Here is a 22,715-nt window from a genome sequence, read left to right as displayed (position 1 = left end):
CTTGGATCTTTTGTAGCTCCATATGAATTTTAGGATAGCTTTTTTTTCTATTTCTGTGACAAATGAGATAGAGACTTGGATTTTGTTTAATCTGTAAATAACTTTTGGTAAATGGTCAATTTCATAATATTAATTCTACCAATTCACGAGCATGGGATGTCTTGCATCCTCTAGTGTCTTTCTCTACCATTCTTCAGAGGTTTAAAGCTTTCATTGTGGAGGTCCTTCACTTCTTTCATTTGGTTTGTTCATAGATATTTTTTTCTTTTTACTGTGACTAGGAGTGTGTCCATGACTCACTTCTCTGTACATTTTTTTTATTTGATATATAGAAAAGTTATTGATTTGTGCAAGTTGATTGTGTATCCTGCCAAATTACTGAATTTGGTTAGCATCTCTAGAATTTTCTGGTTGAATTTTGGGGATCTCCAATGTATCGTATCATGGTATCTACAAGTAGGAATTGTTCAATTTATTTTCCTGTTGATAGCCTGTGAATTTCCCTTTCTTTTAAATATTATTGCTCTAGGTCATCCTTAAAGCACAGTATCAAAAAGGAGTGAGGATAGTGGCCATCCCTGGTTTATTCCTGACTTTGATGGGATTACTTTGATCTTTTTCCATTCAGGATGATTTTGGCTGTGTGCTTCTTGTATATAACTTTCATCATGTCCAAGTTATGTTCCCTCTAGCCCTTCACCCTCTAGAACATTCATCATGAAGATCTGTTTGATTTTGTCAAACACTTTTTCTGCATTTATGGAGATGATAATGCTTTTAATTCCACTTATGTGATTTATTAAGTATGTTGTCTTGTATATATTAAACCATCCTTGCATTTCAAGAATAAAGCCTACTTCATCACAGTGTGCAATATTTTTATGTATTCGATTTGCAAGTATTTTGTTGAGCATGTTTGAATCTATATTCATCAGGGATATTGGCCTATAGTTTTTGTTGTGCCTTTATCTGGTTTGGATATTAGAGTGATAATAGCTTTGTAGAAATTCCCCCCTCCTGCTTTGTAGAAATTCCAACCTCCACCTTCTCTCTGTGTGTGTCCTTCTCTGTCTCTGTCTCTGAAGGAATAGTTGTAAATCTTCTTTGAAAGTCTGGTAGAATTCTATTGTGAATCCATCTGGCCCTGGACATTTATTTTTAGCTGGAAGATGTTTATTAATATTATTATTACTTTTCAATGTCCTCTGTTATGGGTCTGTTTGGGCTGTTAACTTCTGATTTAATTTTGATGATCTGACTGAATCTAGAAAGTCATTAATTTCTTTTAAATTTTCAGCTTAATGGAGGACAGGGTTATAAAATATTTTCCTATAATATTCAGACTTCCCTTAGTGTTTGTTGTAATGTTTCCTTGTTCATTTCCGGTTCTGTTAATTTGGATCATCTCTTTCTCTTGGTTAGTTAAGCTAAGGGTCTGTCAATCTTTTTGTCTTCTCTAAGCACTAGCTCAATAGAGTCATTGGTTTTTTTTTGGACTCTTTTGTTTCTATTTCACTGATTTCTACTCTGATTGCTATTATTTCTTGCAAGTAACTGGGTTTGGATTTGGTATGTTCTTGTTTTTCCAACTTTTTGAGTTTCATTATTAAGCCATTACTTGTGCTCTTTCTAATTCTTTAAGTGTGCTCACTTAGAGCTATAAATTTCCTTCCTGGGACTGCTTTCGACATGTCTCAGAAGTTTTGTCATGTTTTCATTTTCGTGTAGCTCCAGGAAATTTTTTATTTCTTGATTTTTTTTCTCATTTCTCATTCAGTAATGAGTTAATATTCATGAGTTTGTATATTTATGAGAGGTTTGTTGGCTGTCAGTTTTAAGTTGTATTACATTGTGATCAGATAGGATCCAAGGAGTGATTTTAATCTCTTTGAATTTATAAAGATTTGTTTTGTGTTCTAGGATGGTCTGTTTCAGAAAAGTTTCCGTATGCTGCTGAGTAGAGTGTGCATTCTTTGATGTTTGGGTGGGATACCCTGTACATATGTGTGAAGTACATTTGATGTATGGTGTCAATTAATTCTAAATGTTTCTCTGTTTATTTTTGTCCAGATCACTTGTCTACTGGAGAAAGTGGCATACTGAAATCACCTACTCTTCATGGATTGATGTGAATTTGTGTCCTTAAATCTAGTAGTGCTTAAAAAAAAATGCTATTGGGTACCCCTGGGTTCAGTGCATATGTGTTTAAGATAGTAATATCTTCTTGGTTAACTGTTCCCTTGATTAGAATGTAGTGCCCCAATTAACCTCTTCTGATCAGTTTTAGTTTGAAGTCTATGATGTCATATATTCAGGTGACAGTGCCCTTTTGCTTCCTGGTGCCATTTAATTGGAGTACTTTTGTCTATTCTTTTACTCTAAGGCAGTGTTTATCTTTAACGCTGGATCTTTCATACTGTTGGTATGTCTTCGATGGGCTTTGGACTTGTGGGTTTCTTTGGTTAATTGTCTATCTAGGATGGACAGAGCAGGATGGGGCACATGAGAGGGTGTTGGGGGTGGGGGAAGGGAAGATTGGTAGTTGTTGGAAGTGGATTGGGTGTAACAAATCAGGTGGACCACCAGGACTGGGGTGATGTATGGGATGTTCCTACTCATCCAAGCTTAGGGGTGTGGAGATAGATATGGCTGGGTACAAAGGTTGGATGTGGTATGGGAGGGGCCTGTGAGTTAGAAGATAGGTAGGACTGTCAAAGCAAAAGCCTAGAGATCCGTTGCAGGGCAAGTAGAGGAGGCCTGACTAAGCTGAGAAACTCAATGTAGGACCTGGGCTGGATCTGGTAGGTTGAGGAGAAGGTATGAATGAAGAAGAACATGGAACCTCACTAGACTAGATCCTGGAGAAGGATATGGGAGATCTGTCTGAGTGGAGAGGTTAAATGAAGTGCCTATGAATATGATTTTAACAATGTCAAGTACTTGGTAATTAAGATTTCATCCAAATTCAAATAACAAATACATGAATGTATATACATGTGCATATATTTTAATCTTTCTGCCATTAAAGTTTTAAAGTAGTGGAAGTAGTAGCACAATACATCTGATAATATTGATAAGGGTTGCTTGGGTCAATTAATTAAGTTTCTCATAATTATAAATCATGCTTGCTCCAGTTCTACAAGGACCCCACCACAGTCTTTGGGATGGAGGAAAATCACAGGTTTCCCATGTGCTCCTATTTTGGCCTCATCACTCAGACTACGGATCTTCTTCTTCTTCAGATCCATCACAGCTGCACTGATGTTGTCCACCTGGGAAAAGGAGAAAAATATGGGTGCATCTGAGATCATAAAACACCGAATGCTACTGTTTGGCTTGATCTTGTGCCATCTGTTTCCTCTGCCTTTGGACAGGACTATTCTTAAACCATCACATGTGCTGGGGTAGGGTAGCTCAGTCATGAAGCATAGCCCAGAGTGCATGTAGTCAGCCCTGAGGTCCATCCTCAGCACCAAAAATCAATCAATCAATCAATCAATCAATCAATCAATCAAACAAACAAAAATAAGCCTAAGTTTTTCAGTAGAAAAAAAATATGAAAACTACAACACCGAAGACATTTTATATTGGTAGATGTTTCTTTTTGTAACCTACATTGTGTATATTATACTTTATGGATTTCTTTTAATATTGAACAAACTTTTTCACAGGGAGGTGTGTTTCTCATCTATAATGAAAAAAAGAAAAAAAAGGAGGTTGTTATGTGTGGATCTTAAGTTCCCCAAAAGTTCACTAGTAAACACTTGCTCCCCAGGGTGGTGCTGTTGGGAGATAGTGGGCCTTTAGCCAGGCTTAGAGGAAGGTCTCAGGCTATGCCTTTGAAGGAGACAGTGTACAAGTTTGGGGTCTTGTAATGGAGAGCAGCATTTTGATGGCAGCTTTGTAGGGTTTTCATTTATACTTTTAATCACAAAGGTCATAACCAGGTAGGAGGTTGGTGGGAGGTGGGGTGGAATCAGGAAAGCATATTTGCTGAGTACCTACTATGTGCAAACTGCTAAGAACCTATTGGTCACTTCTCCTGATTTTGAGTGGCAACTCATGTCTTCTACAGTGTTTTCTTACAGTATGGTGGTTTCAATATGCTTGGCCCAAGGAGAGGCACTATTAGGAGGTGTGGCCTCATTGGAGTAGGTGTGGCCTTGTTGGAGGAATTGTGTGTCATTGTGGGGATGGGCAATGAGACCTTCCTCCTAACCATGTGGGAGCCAGTCTTCTAGCGGCCTTCAGATGAAAATGTAGAACTTTCAGCAACTCCTGCACCATGCCTCCCCGGACACTGCCATGCTCCTGCTTTGATGACAATGGACTGAACCTCTGATCCTATACGACAGACCCAATTAAATGTTGTCCTTATAAGAGTTGCCTTGGTCATGGTGTCTGTTCACAGCAGTAAAACCCTAACTAAGACATATGGATACATTTATTAGTCAGCTTGGAACACAACAGCAACAAGCACACCCAGAAACAGTTGTGAGCTGAGATGTGGAACAGAACCGGTCTCCCAGAAGAGCAACGAGTACTCTTAACTGCCAAGCCACCTCTCCCACCTCAGATAATAGAAAGCAGTTTTTAAAAAATGGTGTGATATGTCAACCCACATAGATCTAAATAGCTCCCAAGAGCTAAGGCTATAGCCATGAGTTCAGGTCGATGCATCTTTCCACTTTGCATGATGGCTGCTTTCCAAAGGCAGAGTATGGGGGATGTGGGGGAAGGAATGGTTACTTTACAGTGGTAAAGTGGACTGACTTCTCAGGTAGATTCGCAAGGTTAATGTCAACAATGACATTAACAGTGTCTTGTTGACTGTGTCATATTTATTGATGTGAGGCCATGAGACTGGCATTCGTCTTTCCAAATCAACAATCTCAGTTCAACCAGGAGGAAAACACCAGGCGCCTCTCAATGACAGTTTAAAGCAACTAGAAAGCTTCCCTATGTCAAGGCCACCAGAAACAAGCAAAGTCTGAGAAAGTGTCACGGGCAAGAGGAGCCTAAGGGAACATGACAGCTAAATCTAATATGAAACTCTGGAACAACAAAAACAAAAGGTACACTGGAGCCGGGCATGCTGGCACATACCTTTAATCCTAATACTCGGGAGGCAGAGGCAGGTGGCTCTCTTTGAGTTCGAGGCCAGCCTGGTCTTCAGAGTGAGTTCCAGGACAGCCAAGGCTATACAAAGAAACCCTGTTTTGAAAAAACAAAAACAAAAGCAAAAAGGCCCCGGCTAAAAGTATGAAAGTTGAAACAAAATCTAGACTTTACTAATCGTGGCTGAACCTTGGTTCATTAAGTCTAACAGAGGTATCCCACTAACATAAGGAAGTTCTTTAACACAAATAATGTGAAGAAATCAATCACACTTGTAAAGACTGGATCTTGTTAAATACTGGTTAGAGGAAGTCAACCGTAAAATGACATCTATAACTTAGTTTTCTAGTTTGACTTATAGACTGTGTATAGATGCTCACTTCAGAGAGCAACCTTCAATTCTGGTTGGCATAATGTCATCTAATGAGTGCTGTTTGATAGGTAAGGGCAAAATGACATAGAGGAAATTACTTTGAGGTGGTTTAACAAAGAAACAAGATGTAACAAGATCTTAAGAACTGTTAGATCTGAGTGGTAAGAATTTAGGGGTTCATCATTTTCCTACTTCCCATGCTGAAATTTTATAAGTTTAATGCCTTTTTATAACTTCTATTCAAACTATGGCAAAAATTTATAGACCATTCTAGCTAAGCACAAATATCCACAGTTTAGATGCTGTATCCTGGTGTATTATTTAATTGTCCACAATCCAGGATGTAATCCTAAACTAAATGCTTTAATTAGCTCTCTTCTGTTGAGATAAATAGCATGACCAAAAACTACCTGGGGAGAAAAGGGTTTATTTCATCTTACAGCTCATTGATCCCACTCTATCACTGAGGGAAGTCAGGGCCGGAACGCTGCTTACTGTCTTGCTCCTTTGGCTTGTTTTCTTGTTGAGACCAATCCAAGTCTTTCTAGAGGCTCTGATGGGGGCGGGGAGGAAGGGAATAGTGTCTGGTTCAGCTTTATGCTGACCTTGGCCATTTACACAAGACTTCCTCATCCCAGCTTTGTCATTGTCTTCTTATTTATCTATTATTCTAACACCTCACCCACTGTTTGGCACTCTTATTCTTGAGGGCTTGGGTCATTTTCTTATACACCTTGGGACTATCTGCCTAGATGTAGCACCATTCACAATGGGCCAGGGCCTCACACATCTATCAGTAATTAAGAAATATCCCCCACGGATTCACCTTCAGGTTGATCTTAGGGAGGCGTTTCCTCAGTTAAGGTTTCTTCCTCTTAGGTGACACTAGTTGACAAAAACATAGCCAGCACACTAGCAAACACTTCTAAGATGTAACAAGTTACTTTTTAAAAAAAATCTTAGTATTAAACCAGCATCTATTTCCAATTCTTTCATTGACTCATTTTCATTTTAAAGATCTTGTGGTATATCCATCATCCTTCTATTAATGCTGCTGTGAAAATTTCAATTATTTTTAATATTAATTGTTTGTAATTATGTGTCTGAGTGTAGTATGTGCATGTGAGTGTAGGTGACTGCAGGTTAGAGGCATCAGATCTTCTGGAGCTGGAGTTGCAGGAGGTTGTAAATGTTTTTGACAACCAAACTCAAGTCTTCTGTCAGAGCATCAAATACTATTAACCACGGAAGCATCTCTCTAGATCAGTGGTTCCCAACCTTCCTAATGTTACAACCCTTTAATAGAATTTCTCATTTTGTAGTAACCCCCAACTTTACAGTTATTTTTGTTGGTACTTCATAACTGTAATTTTACTACTTTTATGAATTGTGGTGTAAATACCTATGTTTTCCACTGACACCCCTGTAGGAGTTATGACTACAGGTTGAGAACCACTGCTCTAGCTCCAAATGTACAATTCTTTAAGAATACTATGAAGTTTTGTTTGACAATTACAAAAGTGTTGAGGCTAGTCCCCTAGCATAGCATTTTGTTCCATGCCTGCTAGCTATTTCATATTATTGCTGTAATATGTCTGCCAGTCACTGACACAAAAAAATAATTTAATTCAGAGCAGGGTCATGCTGACCACATACTCTGTTCTGTTCTGTATATTATGAGGTTTGTTAATCTTAAGAAATTACACAACTATAAGCTTCACATAGGACCCATCAAATTAAAGGTCAATATGAACTGTTCTGTCTAAAATGGCTTGAGTCACCGAGGCAGCACTTCCAGCAGCTGCATATGAGCTCATTGTGGCTTTTGTGTTCTTAGCCTTTAGAAGCTGGCCCTGAGAAATGTCCAGAGCACAGCTTTGAGCTGTTGCCCTGGTCTATCAGTCTTTAGGTGTGTTCAATAAACCATCCCTGTCTGACTGAGATCTGTGTTCCTGTGGTTTGTGGGGTGACTCCTGGACCCCAACAAAAGTATAAAATAAAGTTTTGTATTTTCTAATTGAAAGTACTTGTAATAGCTATATAAGAAATGTAAACAAAACAACATCAAACAAATTTGCTGTGGGAAATGAATTAGTCCCCTAAGTAATAAAAACAACATGGTCAATATAATGCATTTTTAACAGTGTCTTTGCTATCCAAAAGCACTTGCAGAACTGTCTGATAGCTCCCTGGGGTCTGAGTGGTATTAGTGTAAGCCTGGGCTGTCCGAGTCCCACTTTAACTTCTTATCCGAAACTGAGTCTGTCAATGAGAATCTGGAGCCGAGGTTGATTTTCCCATCTCACACTGAGTTAAGCATGGCAGTTATCGACGCTTGAAAATGTTTGGATTATCATAATTAGGATTCAGAATATTCAGGTAAGTTTTCATCACCTTAAGTGCTCAATGGTCCCATTGAAAAGTGACAGTGTGGGGCTGGAGAGAAGGCTCAGTGGTTAGAGCCCTTGTTCTAGCACAGAACCTGGCTTCTAGTCCCAGCACCCAAGTGGTGGGTCACGACCACCTGTAACTCCAGCTCCAGGGGAATCGAATGTCCTCTTCTGACCTCCGTGGTACCAGGCAAGCAAGCTGTGCACATACAAACATGCCAGCAAACACTCACAAAATAAAATAAATAAATGTAAAAAAATAAATAAATAAAACGGCAGTGATATTTTCTTGGCTGGTTGGCAAGTTTTACCTTGTATCCTTAAGGCACATAAGTCTCAGTTTGATAAACAAGCAAAATTTATAAACAAGTAACATTGTGCCACTTTTAATAGTTCATGATAGTTTGATTGATTCAACAGAGACTTTGTTTTACATGAAAATACAATGTTGCTAATTGCTATCAATAATGAATGAATTCAGTCTTCCACCTGATTTAAATCTATTAAAGCTACGTGAAAAGTCTAGATTAAATATTTATGCTCCAATCCTACCCTAAAGGCTAGATCTAAGTGAACTGCGTAAACATAACATTATTCTGAGTAGGCCAGGATTGATTGCTCAGCAGTTGAAGTGCAAACTGCTTTTCTGGAACACCCAAGCTCTGTTCCCAGAGTTTGGGTCCCAGCACCCACGCTGGGTGGCTAGGCACACCTGTAAATCCAGTTCCATGAGACCCAGTGTCCCCTTCTGGCCTCCACGGGCCCCTAGAATAATAAATCTTTTAAACGTCTCTGCAGAGGTTCCCTGCATATCCTTGGAACCACTTCTGATGACACTCGTTTCCTGAGCTTCCTTACTTGCCACCAAGCCTGATGACATCCTGCCCTTTCATCTTTCTTTGTAGTAAAATACACTAATAAAACAATGTTAGTATGACGTGAAACCTCACCAAACTGTCCCCCCGTTTGTCTGCTTTGCATCATTCTCTGTAAATGTTTCCGTCCCATGAAATGTCCACATCCAGGAGACCGTGGCACAGTCCTACTGCAGGAGGATTTCCTGAGGAAGGTTATTGCCAAAAAGAAAACAGACTTTTAAAAGGCTATTTCACTATGCTGCACACACTAGCCTTGAGTGTGTAGGGTTAAGTGATGTTCCTGCCTTAGCCTCAAGTATGGATGGGAAAACAGGTGTGTGACACCATTGGAGTAGACTGATGTTATTTGTGTGACCGTGTGCAGGTCAAAGGTCAATATCTTCTTCAATCACTCTCTACCTTTTTTTGAGACAGGGTTTCTCATGGAATCTGGAGTCCACAAATAAGGTTAGGCTAGCTGGCCAGTGAATCCCAGGGACACCTCCGTCTCTGCCTTCCCAGTGTTGGGATTGTAGACAAGTACCATCACACTGGCTTTACATCAAGTTCATGTCCTCAAACTTGTGTGTCAAGTGTACTATGCTATCTTTCTAGGTCCCTAGGATTTTTGAAAGTAGACCTCTCTCTTCTTGGTTGAAGAACATTCCTCAGTACCCTTCTACTTTAAAGTCACATAACTTTCATAAGGCATATATGGCTCAATGAAAAAAGACCTGTAAAACATAAAAACAATAACAGGAAAAGAGCCCACCTGTTATGTGACCATGCCAACATCAAAAGTATAACTAGTGCTGTGTGTGTTTTTAAGATTTATTTATTTTTATTTATATGAGTACACTGCAACTGTCTTCAGTGTACTCATATAAATAAAAATAAATAAATCTTAAAAAGATAGCAGAAAGATAGCATAGTACACTTGACACACAAGTTTGAGGACATGAACTTGATGTAAAGCCAGTGTGATGGTACTTGTCAACTGTTCCCATTGCTGCCACTCACCTGGTTAACCAACCCCCTTGAGGCCACCAGTCAGTGTCTGTCTGTCTGTCTCTATCTCCACACATACACACACACACACACACACACACACACACACACACACACACACACACACACACAGAATCTCTCACTACTCTCCCTCAAACTGCTTTATGTATGCACCAATCCAGTGTGGACCTCTCAACATGTATGGCTTCCACTCACTACACAGGGCTGTGTCTCATCTGTTCAAGCTGTGTCACATGGTGCCAGAAACTGGGCATGTTACAATCAACAGATGCTGATTCCACACACTTCCCGAGCCATGAAGTGTGTCCACTTCAGACACTACACAATCAGAGGTTTCAAATGAGGTCCTAGTGAGAAAGAACATACCTGATACTAGACAGAAGGAAGCCAAAATTTTCCAATGAGTGGGCTTATGAGGACCAAGGAAAGGATGGTATTATGAAAGAAATGGCAAAAGACATAGTACACTAGAGAAGAACTAGGAACACCTACAGAGTGTAGTTCTCCAAACCCCACCCAGAGTGACTCCATTCTGCAGCTAGCTGCATTAAGCTGTCTACGTTCCAGCCTACAGAAAAACAAAGGCATCTTCCACGGGACAATGTTTTCTGAGGCCAACAGAATCCCCAGTAATGGCAAGAACAGACTGCCCATAAGTATAACTCTGCTGGCTCTGCGTTTGCTTGTGCCTTGTTATCTAAGCCCAGAGTCACTTCTGCTGTTTTAGTACTAGGTGGTGCTCTAAGTCTATGGCATCAGTTCTGCTGTAGAATGAGAGCCATATAAAATAAGGGTTTGGTAGGCAGGGTGCTGGCAATTTTGCAATTAGATACAGTCCTCCTTAGCCACCCACCACCTGGTAAGTGAACCCCAAATTAAAGCCACTCTACTCATCAAGGTGGAGTTGGATGAGTTAATCTTTGGGCTGTTGATACCCTTGAATCCAGACAGAAATTTCTTTCATGTCTCCCCAGGAAAGTCATGTAACGAAAAAGATATACATATCTTAAGGCGTATATGACCAAAATGCTAGAGAAAGCTGAGGAAAAGCAACTCGTGCTATGGTGCTTATGAACCTTCTACTTTGTCAAGTGTCAACACTCTTGAATCTTCTTACGTTCACAAGGGCTAGACATCTATGCTGTTGCCTCCTGCGTACGTGAAGACTGCTGGTCTCAACTTCCTCTTTTCTGGTATTTTGAAATTCAAATCGTTTTAGAGCTTTGAAAATTTTCACATTATCCCTTTCCTCAGAACACATTCATGGCTCTAGCTCTTTGAAAGCATGGCTCTTACCATGAATCGGGATCTAGGAGCTTGCAAGTTGACTTGGCTACTCTTCCTGAAGTTCCGTTCCCAGCACCTACGTGGCAGCTCCCAATCACCTGTAATTAAAGTTCCAGGGGATCCGGTGCCCTCTATGCCCTCTTCTGTCCTCTTTAGGTACCAGGTATATACACATGCAAGCAAAACACTTATACACACTTTAAAAAAATAAAAGTCAGGATCTAGGGCTTGCTCTCAAAAACAAACAAAAAACCAAACAAACAAAAGGCCTGCTTTAAACCTACCTATTGCCAACAGGCAATGGCAGAAGGTTCCATCAGAAGGGACCACACAGTCATCCCTGGTTTTGTGGGGATACACACATATATACTCGAGAGAAGGAAATCCAGCCATCCTCAGGACTATGCTTAGCTTAAAGAAGTCCAGCTGAGCTCCAAGCTGTAAGAGTGCTCTCACTACCAGTCACACGAGCGAGGCATCTGGGACAGCACATGGCTCACACGAGGAGCTGTGAGCAGGAACTGTGCAGCAGAGCTCCAGCTCTCTGGCATGCTCCTGACGTACTGCCGATTCCACTCCACTCCACGGGAGCCGGACCGCTGATTTTATCGCATTTTTATACTTTAGAAGACAGTTCAAGGCCCAGGGCCTTCAGCCAGATAGACTGGCCGCAGTTCTATAATACACTGAGTGAAATCTCAATATTTATACTCATAAATATGTTTTCTGTTCAAGGAAAGGCAAGAACTTTTTCTCTGCCTTCTCCAAGGAACCAAGCCCCGTCCACCTCATGACACCATGATCTGAAAATGCCACAGCTCTGAGAGAAGTAACAACCCTCCGATGTCCTCATCTTGCACTATCTGTCTATTGGGAAAGAAGGGTAGGCTCTCTTTGAAATACTTCTTTTTTAAAACTGCCAAGTCGGGGCTGGAGAGAGATGGCTCAGTGGTTAAGGACACTTGCTGCTCTTTCAGAGGCCTGGAGTTCTGTTCTCAGCACTCACATGGTGGTTCGCTATCTATAACCCCAGTTACAAGGGATCTTATGCCCTTTCTGGCCTCCACAGGCACTGCATGCATGCATGCGTGTGGTGCACAGACACATATGCAGGCAAAACACCCAAACACATAAAATAAATCCTAAAAAAATAAATGAATACGATTGCCAAGTGATGCAGAGATTGGTAGTCAAGTCTGGCCCAGATGGATGCTCTCTTTCTTCCCTTTAATTCTAAAAACCTTTCTTATTATTTCAACAGCACATGGAGCTGCCTAGACACAGACTACTTATCTTAGCCTCTCTTGTGGCCAAATGTACCACATGATTAAGTTCAGGTCAGTGGGATATGAGTTGAAGTGACAGATAAATGCCTGAGTGACCTCATAGGCACTTGCCTTGATTCTCTTTCCGATATCCCTTCCAGTTGGCTGCTGAACAGCAATGCCTGAGGCAGTCTGATAAACCATGAGTTTATTCGTTCAGGACCAGAAAATAAAATTGATGTAATTAAGCCCCTTTTTTTGTGTGGCAACTTCAGGTCTGACGAGTATCTGACTGAAGTAGTGACTGACCACTTTCCACGCTATCACCTACCTTCATAACATTTCTATTTCCCTCTTCTCATCCCCACTTTTGAATTGGCTGCTACTTGACTAGAGTCCCACTTTTCTCTACTCAGCTGAACTTCTGACTCACAGCTAGCCTCCTTTGATGGCATGAGTGCTCTTGATGTGGAACGTAGACCACAGTGTAGGAGAAAGGAGAGCAGACTCAAAGGCAGATGGTTCAGCTTTTCATCCTGGGGGGCTCCCACAAACCACTGACAAAATGTGAGGCCAAAGTAACCTCCCAAGAATGAAAGATATGGTAGGCATCAGGCCTGTGTAGTCCCTGGTCTTATGGTCAAATTACAAGGTCTGATAATACAATGAAGGCAACTGGCCTCACGGCTAAGACCACACTCCGGAAACAGAATAAATCTGGGTTTGAACCTAAGCCCTGCCGTGTACATCTGTGGGCACGTTAACCAAGTCTTGGTTTTTGCACCCGTCACATGGGTCAGTGGCATCCTAATAGAGCAACAATGAGAATGACAGAAAACAATGTACATCAAATACTTTATATCTGCCAAAGGGTATGTCATGTGTTTGCTAGCTATTAGGATGGCTCTCAGCCCTTCCCATGCTAATCCCTCTACTGTAGTAGCTCTTGCCTCCTTCACTCTGGGAGATTCCTTCACAGTCCTTCTAGCCAATGCCCTGTGACACTGTCCAGCTCCTTGGCCTGAGCAATTACCTTCTACCTCATGTGTATTGCAGAGAAGATGCACATCTTAATTCCCCTATCATAGTAGAGTCCTCTTGACTGTTCAAGTACCCCCTCTTCACTGGGGACAGGTTATAATACATTTTGCTGAATTCCAGGTACTTGGCAGATCGTAGACACTCATGTATGAATATATCCTTGATTTATTCTACTCTCTTCTGCATGAGGACTGAGGCTTTTCTGTTAATTTTCTGATTATGCCTAGCCAATGAATTGTCCTATGGAATTACTTTAAACTAAAGCCTAAGTGGCATTGCTGGTAGTCTACCAGTCAAACATGACCATCTACAGATAAATGTTCCCTGATGAGAATGCTCTTATCAAACATTTCTTCACATTTTCAGTCGCTCTTAGCAAAATGCAGCTTAGGAGACATTACAATTCAGGGCCCGGAGAGATGGTGCAGTGAGTTGATATGCTGGCCACCAGTCCTGATGACCTGAGTTTGATCCCCAGAATACACACGATGGAAGCAGACTCGTGAAAGCTGTCCTCTGACTTCTACATGCATGGCATGGTACTGGGAGTAGGGGCATTTAAAAGAAAAATCAGTAATTAAAAATGATTTGGTTTTATAATAAGCAGCAAGTCATTCGGGTTTTTAAGGCTAGAACAGAATTATAAGAACACTTTGGCTGGGATGTAGACCAGTGTCTAGCTCATGCTTAGCCTGCCTACATGAGGCCCTCAGTTCAATCCCTGGCACTGTAACTCAAACCTTGGCAAGTTGATGAAATTCTTATTTTAGAAATTTTCTTCATGTGCCTAATTGCGTCATAGTGACAGTGACTTCCTTCATGTGCCTAACTGCCTCATAGTGACAGTGACTTTCTTCATGTGCCTAACTGCCTCATAGTAACAGTGAAAAGCACTTCCATTCCTATTACAAGAGAGGCCACATTTAATCCAAACAGCCACTTTGGTGGCCTGTTTTAAGTCTATTGGATGTAGTTGTCCTCAAAATTCATCCATTATTGTTATAGTTTCCTAAAAGGAGAATGTGTGTGTGTGTGTGTGTGTGTGTGTGTGTGTGTGTGTGTGTGTGTGTGTGAGAGAGAGAGAGAGAGAGAGAGAGAGAGAGAGAGAGAGAGAGAGAGAGAGAGAGAATAGTCCTGTTCCTTTTAAAATGTAATAAAAGTTTCTGGTCACATGTAATCTTCAAGAGCACAAAAAGCACGAGAAAGATTGCAAAGAGCAGACATTGAGATGACAGGCTACCTCGATGCAGACGTGATGCATTCCTCCAGCCTTGTTCTTCTGCAGAAAGCCTGTGATTGGACTATCACTCCCCAGTGGATGAAGCAGTTCCATCTTGGTATTTCCCAGGTTGACAAAAACCACAGATACTCCATGTTCCGGCAGAGGGACCACCTCACTCACCTGGGCCCCTAGAACATCCCTGTAAAATGACGAGGCCTTTTCCAAATCTGGCACTGCTACAGCCACGTGATTGAGCCGACCCAGCTTCCACACAGGACTGGATTCTTGAAACTGGGACTGTGGTGTGGAAAAACTTCTCCCTATTGCAACTGAAGTTTGGACTCTGGAGAAAAGCCCTGGAAAATGAAACAGCAACTGATATCTCTCTTTTGAGAATTAATGTCCTTCTAGATTTAATTTTAAAAATTAAACAAAGAGCTGGGAAACTCATTCTTTATGATATCTATGCTTTTTAATTATTTGATGCTAATTGGAAAAACTTGTGTGAAAACTACTCACCCTTCTCTGCCAAGAATTATAGAGCTGTGTGCTACCCAGGTCTATAATCCCTACTACTCTGGAGGCACAGGCAAGAGAGTTGGAAGTTCAAAGCCTAAGAAGTAAGCTGCAGAATGAGTTCAAGGCCAGCCTGGGCAGATTAGTGAGACTATCTCCAAATTAAAAATAAAGAGGACTGAGACTATTCAGAGGACTGAATGGTTTAGTGGTAACCTATTAAGCATTAGGCTTTAGGTTTAAACTGCAGTGGGGGACGGAGGGAGCTATTTGTCTAGAATTACAATCTCATTCTCGGGGCTAGAGATAATTCAGAGGTTAAAGAGCACTCACTGCTCTTGTAGAGGACCAGAGTTCAGTTCCCAGCACCCATGTTGAGCAGTTAATAACTACCTGTAACTTCAGCACCAGGGGTATCTGATGCCTCTGACTTCCAAGGGCACCTGTGTACTGAAGTACATAGAGCCACACACATCCATATAACTAAAAGTCATAAAACACATTCTAAAAAATCCAATTCTAAGCTTCACTTTCACTCTGAACAAAGAACACCACTTTTCATAGTAATCTATATTTAGTCTAACACTTAGCACAGTAATTGTATATTAGGAATACTCTGTGATGTTTGCATTTTACATAAATCTGAATGTGATAGTGAGCGACACACACTCAATGAGAAGAACAGGCAATTTTTTTCCAAATCTGTACACATTTTGTTTGTTTGTTTGTTTCACACCAGGGAATTAATTCACAAAAGGCATACCTATGCCATACTTTTGGTGTATATTTTACACCAAAATATAGCATGCATATATATATATATATATATATATATATATATATATATATATATAAAACTTTTTGGTGGAAAACAAGATCAAGGTATATATAACATGTTGGGATTTCTTCTGAGCCAGAGGTTTTTTTTGTTGTCGTTTTTTACATTATTTCTTTATATAATTTTGACAGAATAGAAGCAGAACTACTTCGGGCTGTGAAGAAGCCCTCTTTGATGTGCTGGATTGTTTTATGACAACCTGACACATGGTAGAGTCATTTGGGAAGTGGAAATCTTAATTGAGAAAATGCTCCCACCAGATGGGCTTTTGGGGAAATCTTCTTAATTAGTGACTGATGTGGGCCAGTCCAGCCTACTGTGGGTTTTGCCTTTCCTCAGATAGTGGTTCTGAGTATAAGAAGAAAGCAGGCTGAGCAAGCCATGAGAGGCAAGCCCGTAAGTAGCACTCCTCCATGGTCTCCTCTTCAGTTCCTGCCTTGAGCTCCTGCCTTGAGTTTCCTCAGTGATGGACTTTTACCTGAAGGGTAAGATAAAAGAAGCCATTTTCTCCTCAAGTTACTTTGGGTTGTGATGTTTGTCACAGCAATCGAGACTTTAGTAAGACATTCAGCAACTGGAGAAGATGACTGAGTGGTGGGTAGTGGGGAGGGTGGTTCCCCTATCTGTTACTTTGCTTCTCTACTTCCTAAACACTAAGCTTTAAGAGCCAGGCTCTACAGAATGAAAACTACATACATATGGTGTAACTATTATATTGTAAAAATATACCACTTAATTTAGCTTAAGAAGGTCTTCTACTACAACTTAGTTTGTATGACAAATTACCAGAACACCCAAAAGTGCTCATCACCAAGAGGTTAATGTAGTCCAATGCTATGTACTCTCTGTATTATCATGGAATCTAAATTTATAAATACCCAAGATACAAAAATAGAAATGTACAATTGAAACTCAATCCCCACAAAGAGAATATCCAATCTTTACAAAGTGAAATGCCATAATGTTTTCTATTCTATCTCTGTTTTCAAAACATAGTAGGGCCATCCACTAAATATTTAATGTTCTGGTTTAGTGTGAAGAGTATACAGGTGGTGCCAAAATCATAACTCAATGTCAGACACTTAGAGGAAGTACACAGTGAATTCCCAAATTCTCACTGCTGAGTGTTGGGAGTCACACCAAAGGCCTTGACAGAAGGACAAAGGGATATTAGTTCTATGTCCTTGTCCAGGGGCAGAATTGACAAGGTCTGGGTCTAGGACCAGATCCAGGGCCTCCGTGGAGTTAACGTTTCAGTTCCTGGAGCCTGAATTTCTCCTCTGAAGACCTGTAATTATCAGTCCTAAGGCAGCTATGTTCTCTTAGTCACTATTGTTTGGTGAGCTTTCTGCTCTCCATGGCCTGTTCTTACCCTATAAATAGTACATAATATTTTGTACTTCTTCATAAACTTCCTTGGCATAAGTCATCAGCTTGTGCAAGGCCTCCTGGCCCCAGATCCCTGTCTTCTGTATTTTCGCATCCCTAGTTCTCCTTCTCAATACCTTACCAGTTGGGACACTTACTCAGGGAATTGGGTCAGCTAAGGACATACATTGATGGCTTGCCAATGAATTGCATGAACTATTTTCCATAAACCTACTTCAAAAGAGCACAGTATTACAAATGTGTGGTAGACAGGATGAAGTCCTGAGTGAATGTGTCTTGTTGACATGAGCACAGCCATGTCAAGGACCCCAATGGTAACCCATGGGAATGACCAAGCCTTCCTCTGGTCCAAGTAGGAGTGTGTTTAGGAACAACTGACCAATGTGGACCAAATCTAGCAACAGCAGCTGCCTCCTCCCAGATGACTGCAACCTGACTCTGATCCTTTGCAGAGACCTCCACCTAGAATAGCTAACCTACCCCTTTCTTGCTGCACATAAAACACATGCTGAGTTTCCAGGTTGTGTTGCCGCCCTCCATCATAGTGAGCACAGCATACTCCATCCTAGCTTTTCTGTATGTGTGTCTGTCCTTTCTTTATTCCTGAGTCACCCCAGTCAGGTTTCCAGGACCCCGCACAGGAGGACAATGCACACATGGGAGCAACATCTTTAGTCGAACTCCTTCCCCTCTCCTTCTATGCATTTCTCCTGAAGGTGCTAGTTTACAATGGGTTCAATACAGTAGTTTTAAAACAATATAGATGGATAATGTCAGTAAGCTTTCCAGATAGTGTGTGCAGTAAGAAATTATAGGGAAAGGTCAGAAAATGAGTCCAGGTCCTATCTCTGATGTCCTACTGCTAATAGGAACATAAAGAAATGTCCAAGGAGCACATGATAGGGTGGTCAAATGAAAGCAAACGTTAATAACCCATACATTCTGCTCTACAGACAACATACACTCCGGCACACCAAAAAAAGTGCAAGCAGCAGTTATTGGAGCTTTCTCTGTAGCTTCTTATCTATCATTTGGTTCAATAGAACAGCTCATTCTTTTGATCTTCCAAAAACAAACTTTCTTTAATATGGGAGAAAGACAACAGTATCTTTATGTCGTAGTTGCTAAGCCTTTGACACCATCTTCTCTCTAGAAATAAGTGGTAACTAGATTCTCTAGAAATGAGAAAACTGACTTGAGGAAAAAAATATCTTTTTATTGGCTTTCTTTGGTCCTTAAAACATATATTTTAGGAATGGTGTAAAAACTGATAACAGTGAAAACTCAGTGACAGAATTTACTTAAAAACGAAGGGCCAGGGAGCATGGGGGAGCACACCTTCAATCCCAACACTCAGGAGTTCACAGCCAGCCTGATCTACAGAGCAGTTCCAGGCCTGCCAGAACTACATAGCGAGACCTTGCCTCAAACTGATAGATAGATAGATAGATAGATAGATAGGCAAACAAAAAGGATAGAATACAAAAATAGTCCATGGACACATCAGACACTCCAGTAGGTGACTGTCAGAGAAGGCAAGTAGAATACACAGTGAGATGCACTTCACACCAACAAGAAAGCAAGGGGAAAAAAAGAAATTAAAAACCTTGTACAGTGTTGAACAAAAGGTAAAATGGTGTGGTTGTCATGCAATGGTTCAGCAATTCCTCAAGTCAAAATTTAAACACAGAATTATCACAGCACCCAATATCTACTCTGGAGTACTCAAAACAAACCTGAAAAGCAAAATTCAAACAGAATGGATACTCTAATGTTTGCAGCAGCCATATTCCCACAGACAAACCATGGTCTATCACTCAACCTTACTGACACTCTAACAAGGAAGAACCTCTAAAACATCATGCTAAATGATAAGAGCTGGACATAAGATCATACACAGTATGATCCCATTTATATCAAGCATCTAGAACAGTTCACAGCACAGAGACAGACAGAACGGGATTACAAAAGGCTGGAAGGAAGAGAGACTGGGGATTGGGGTGGTCTGGATGAGAGTGGCTCCCATAGACCCATATATCTGAATGCTTGCTCCCCAGTTGATGGAACTGTGTGGGGATGGTTAGGAGTTGTGGTCTTGTTGGAATTATGCCAGAGGGGGTGGGCTTTGAGGTTTCTTAGTGTCTCCTTCTCTGCTCCCCACTCGCTGATAAGGATGTAAGTTCCAAGCTACTGCTCCAGCACTATACCTGCCTCCCTGCCTGCTGCCATTGCTTCCTTATCGTAATGGTCATGGACTCACTCTCTGGAACTCAAGGCCCCAATAAATTCTTTCTCCAATGTTGCCTTGGTTGTGGTGTCTTCATAGCAATAGAAATATAACTGAGACGGAGAGAGACTGTTTAATACACGTGGGCTTCTGTTTGGGTTATGAAAACATTTACAACATGACCACGGTGGCACATGTACAACATGATGAATCTAATAAATGCTGCACATTTTTAATAGTTCTGTGAGCTTTATCTAAAGGAGAAAGAGTTATGATTCTGCAGTAAGAGGCTGTGGATAAAATCTTGTAGGCCAAGCAACTGGAAATAAAAGGTTTAAAATAATATAACTCCTCCCTCAATTTTATTGAGGTATGATTGACGAGCATAAATCATATCCACTGAGAAAATTTACAATGTGGTGTTCTGATATAAGTATATATTATGAATTACCACATTAAGCCAAGTGTGTGTGTTCACAAAGGCCAGAAGATGAAATTAAGTATCCTCTACATTATCCTTATATGTTTGTTTCTGAGACAAGTCTCTAAATGAATCCCATGGTGACTGGCTAGACTGGCTGGTAAGTGAGCTCTGGAGATCTGCCTGTGCTCCTTCCCCAGGGCCACAACTCGGTCTGATGTGTGCAATCATGGCTAACTTCTTTTACACGTGTGCTGGGGAACAGCACTCAGGTCATCACACTTTGGGTCATCGCACCTGTAGGCGCTTTACTGGCTGGGCCATCCCCCAGCCTCGAGCTAACTTTTCAAAGATATTTGTATTCCGACTCTTGGGAAGTCACAAACGTAAAATGTAGTTTGGGACTAGGTTGGGAAAGCACAAGCTCTGAGGTGGGAGGGTAGCATGGCCTTGCCTTTTAGTTTGCACTGCCATAAAATAGGCACACTGAATACCTGAGCTATTTAATCTTTGTTGGGACTCTGTAGGTTGATATTATGGCCTCCATTTTTAGAAATCTGGAATTAGGCCTATCAAGATTAGGTTCTTTGCAACATCACTTTAAATGGCAAAGGCTTGAGTCCAGATTTGTCAGACATCAGAGTTGATGTCGAGAAACTAATGTGTTCTACTCACTCCTTTTCCTTCCATGCTGGGAATCAAACCTATGCCCTTATATAACTTGACAAGTACTTCTCATGAAATTATACCCAGAGTCCTTTGCAAACCCCTTTTTCCCTCAATTGAAAAATACAATCATATTTTAGTTTGATGCAGTTTCATGAATCTTGGGTTGCCCTCAAGCTCGGTGTTTACCGGAGGATGGAGCCATGCATATTTCCCAAGTGCTGAGATTACAGGTATGCACCGCCACACTGGTTTATGTGGGAACGAAGGCTGAACCCAGGCTTTGTGCACTAGGAAAGCACTGCAGCATCTCAGCTACAGTCTCAGCCCAGATTCTCAGTCTTTAGTATCATTAGTATGTCTGACGAGTAATGCCTAATTTCTGAGAGAGAGCTTGCTAAGAGAGGAGTGATTCTGCTTTAGTAGATATTTACAAAAAAACAAACAAACAAACAAACAAAAAACCCAACGTATGATGAGTGAGCTAAGAAGGTGGCTTATATTTGACCCGGCATATATACAACAGGGAGTATTAGCAAAACTCCAGCATTAACTGTTAATCAGAAAATCATTTTCACTTTTGTGCTCTGGCTTTTGCTACAATATACATACACACAGTACTAAGGTGTTTTTGTTTTTGTTTTTGGACAGGGTTTCTCTGTATAGCCCTGGCTGTCCTGGAACTCACTTTGTAGACCAGGCTGGCCTCGAACTCAGAAATCCACCTACCACTGCCTCTGTGATTAAAGGTGTGCGCCACCATGCCCAGCTTTATTTATTTATTTTTTTTGCGCGGGGGTGGGGGGGTGGGGGGGTGGGGTGTTTGTGGCCCATGACTTTGCCTTGGAGACTTGTTTGTTAATGCAGACGAGGAATTTTGTGATTGACTGGAAAGGCTAGAGGGTTCCACAAAAACCAAATTCAACCTAAGAGCAGACTTGGAAAGATGACTAGTTTCCACAGGTGAGCAGACAGAACTCTCCAGGCCTTCCAGTTCATTCGCCTAACACCCTTTAAGCATGCTAGCTAATGGATTTGTCACAATTGTAGCAGAGTAACTCTGGAACCATACTGCCGTATATTTTCTTCCAGGTAGACAATCTCAGACTGAGGGTAGTAACTGCCATCATGAAGAAAGAAGAAAATGGAAGAGAAAGTGAGACAGGCGGGAAAGTTGGGCATCTGTCACCAAGATTCTGCTTATCGATAAAAGAGATGGAGGTCGAAAGAATTCAAGGAACTTACAAATCCTTCCGCTTGTTCCTTTCCTGCTCATGTCAGATGAAAACATTTAGTGTGGTACGTGTGTAAAACAGGCTTGGAGTCACTTTCAGGACTCGCCACTTTGCTCTTTTCTCCTATCTCTTAGAGCACACATATAATAAATAACTCAAGTCCCCTCTAGATTTACTGCAAGTCCTGACTTGCTGTGTTCCTAGGCAGATTACCTGTTTGGTCCACGTTTGCCAAGGGCAACCCCTGTGCACAGAGGACAATAAGGAACTCCCGTGCTAAGAGAGTGCAGCTCCGGGAGCCCAACACTTCAGACCCAGGCCTTGGCCACCCGCGGCCTCCCGTCCAGCGTGCCCCGCACCCGGAGCCCCTGATGGTGCCCCGTATTCACCTGTAGCGCCCGCAGCCAACGCGGCGGCCTTCACTACACGCCTCATGTCCAGAAGCTACAGGCTTGCACAGCGACCTAGGGCAGAGACAACTGGGAGAGTGGGCAGGGGGCGGGGACTGAGGCCCGGGGCGTGTCAAAGCTGAAGTGGGCGTGGAAACGGGGCAGGGACGGGGCGCGAGTCCGGGGTGCCCAATACCCTTCAGGGAGCTAGACCGCTGAAGAGAGCTGGGCGAGCAAGGGGCGGGGCGTGAGACCTGGGGCGGGGTCACGAGACGCGGAGCTTGACTGACGGCGGGACGAGCGGGGGAGTGGCGGGTGCGGCGTGAAGCGACCTTCTTTTTCGTTACATTAAAATACTTATTGTATCGAATGCAAAAGCAGAAAGCAATCACGCGACACCACTGTGGTCTTAGAAATACAAAACATTTGGAGAAAGTGCCAAGGCGCTTGAG

At 41.6% G+C, this 22,715-nt stretch overlaps 1 protein-coding gene across 2 annotated transcripts; it reads right to left on the bottom strand.

Moving 5' to 3' along the window:
* Positions 1 to 2,985: 2,985 nt before the first annotated feature.
* Mcee (methylmalonyl CoA epimerase) lies at positions 2,986 to 22,485 on the bottom strand. Of its 2 annotated transcripts, none has more exons than NM_028626.2 (3): positions 22,264 to 22,485; positions 14,601 to 14,938; positions 2,986 to 3,272 (listed from the first exon to the last, which is right to left on the bottom strand). In NM_028626.2, the coding sequence occupies exons 1-3, from the start codon at positions 22,307 to 22,309 to the stop codon at positions 3,120 to 3,122; spliced, it is 537 nt and encodes a 178-aa protein (NP_082902.1). In that variant the 5' UTR covers positions 22,310 to 22,485; the 3' UTR covers positions 2,986 to 3,119. The 2 variants fall into 2 exon arrangements, with proteins under 2 accessions (NP_082902.1, NP_001342053.1); NM_001355124.1 differs by having other exon boundaries at positions 14,763 to 14,938.
* Between the last annotated feature and the right edge of the window lie 230 nt (positions 22,486 to 22,715).

The sequence above is a fragment of the Mus musculus genome, chromosome 7 (genome assembly GCF_000001635.26).
Source record: "Mus musculus strain C57BL/6J chromosome 7, GRCm38.p6 C57BL/6J".
Lineage (NCBI taxonomy): Eukaryota > Metazoa > Chordata > Mammalia > Rodentia > Muridae > Mus > Mus musculus.
The sequence above is the reverse complement of the archived record's forward strand: the minus strand, read 5'-3'. Positions and strand labels throughout refer to the sequence as shown.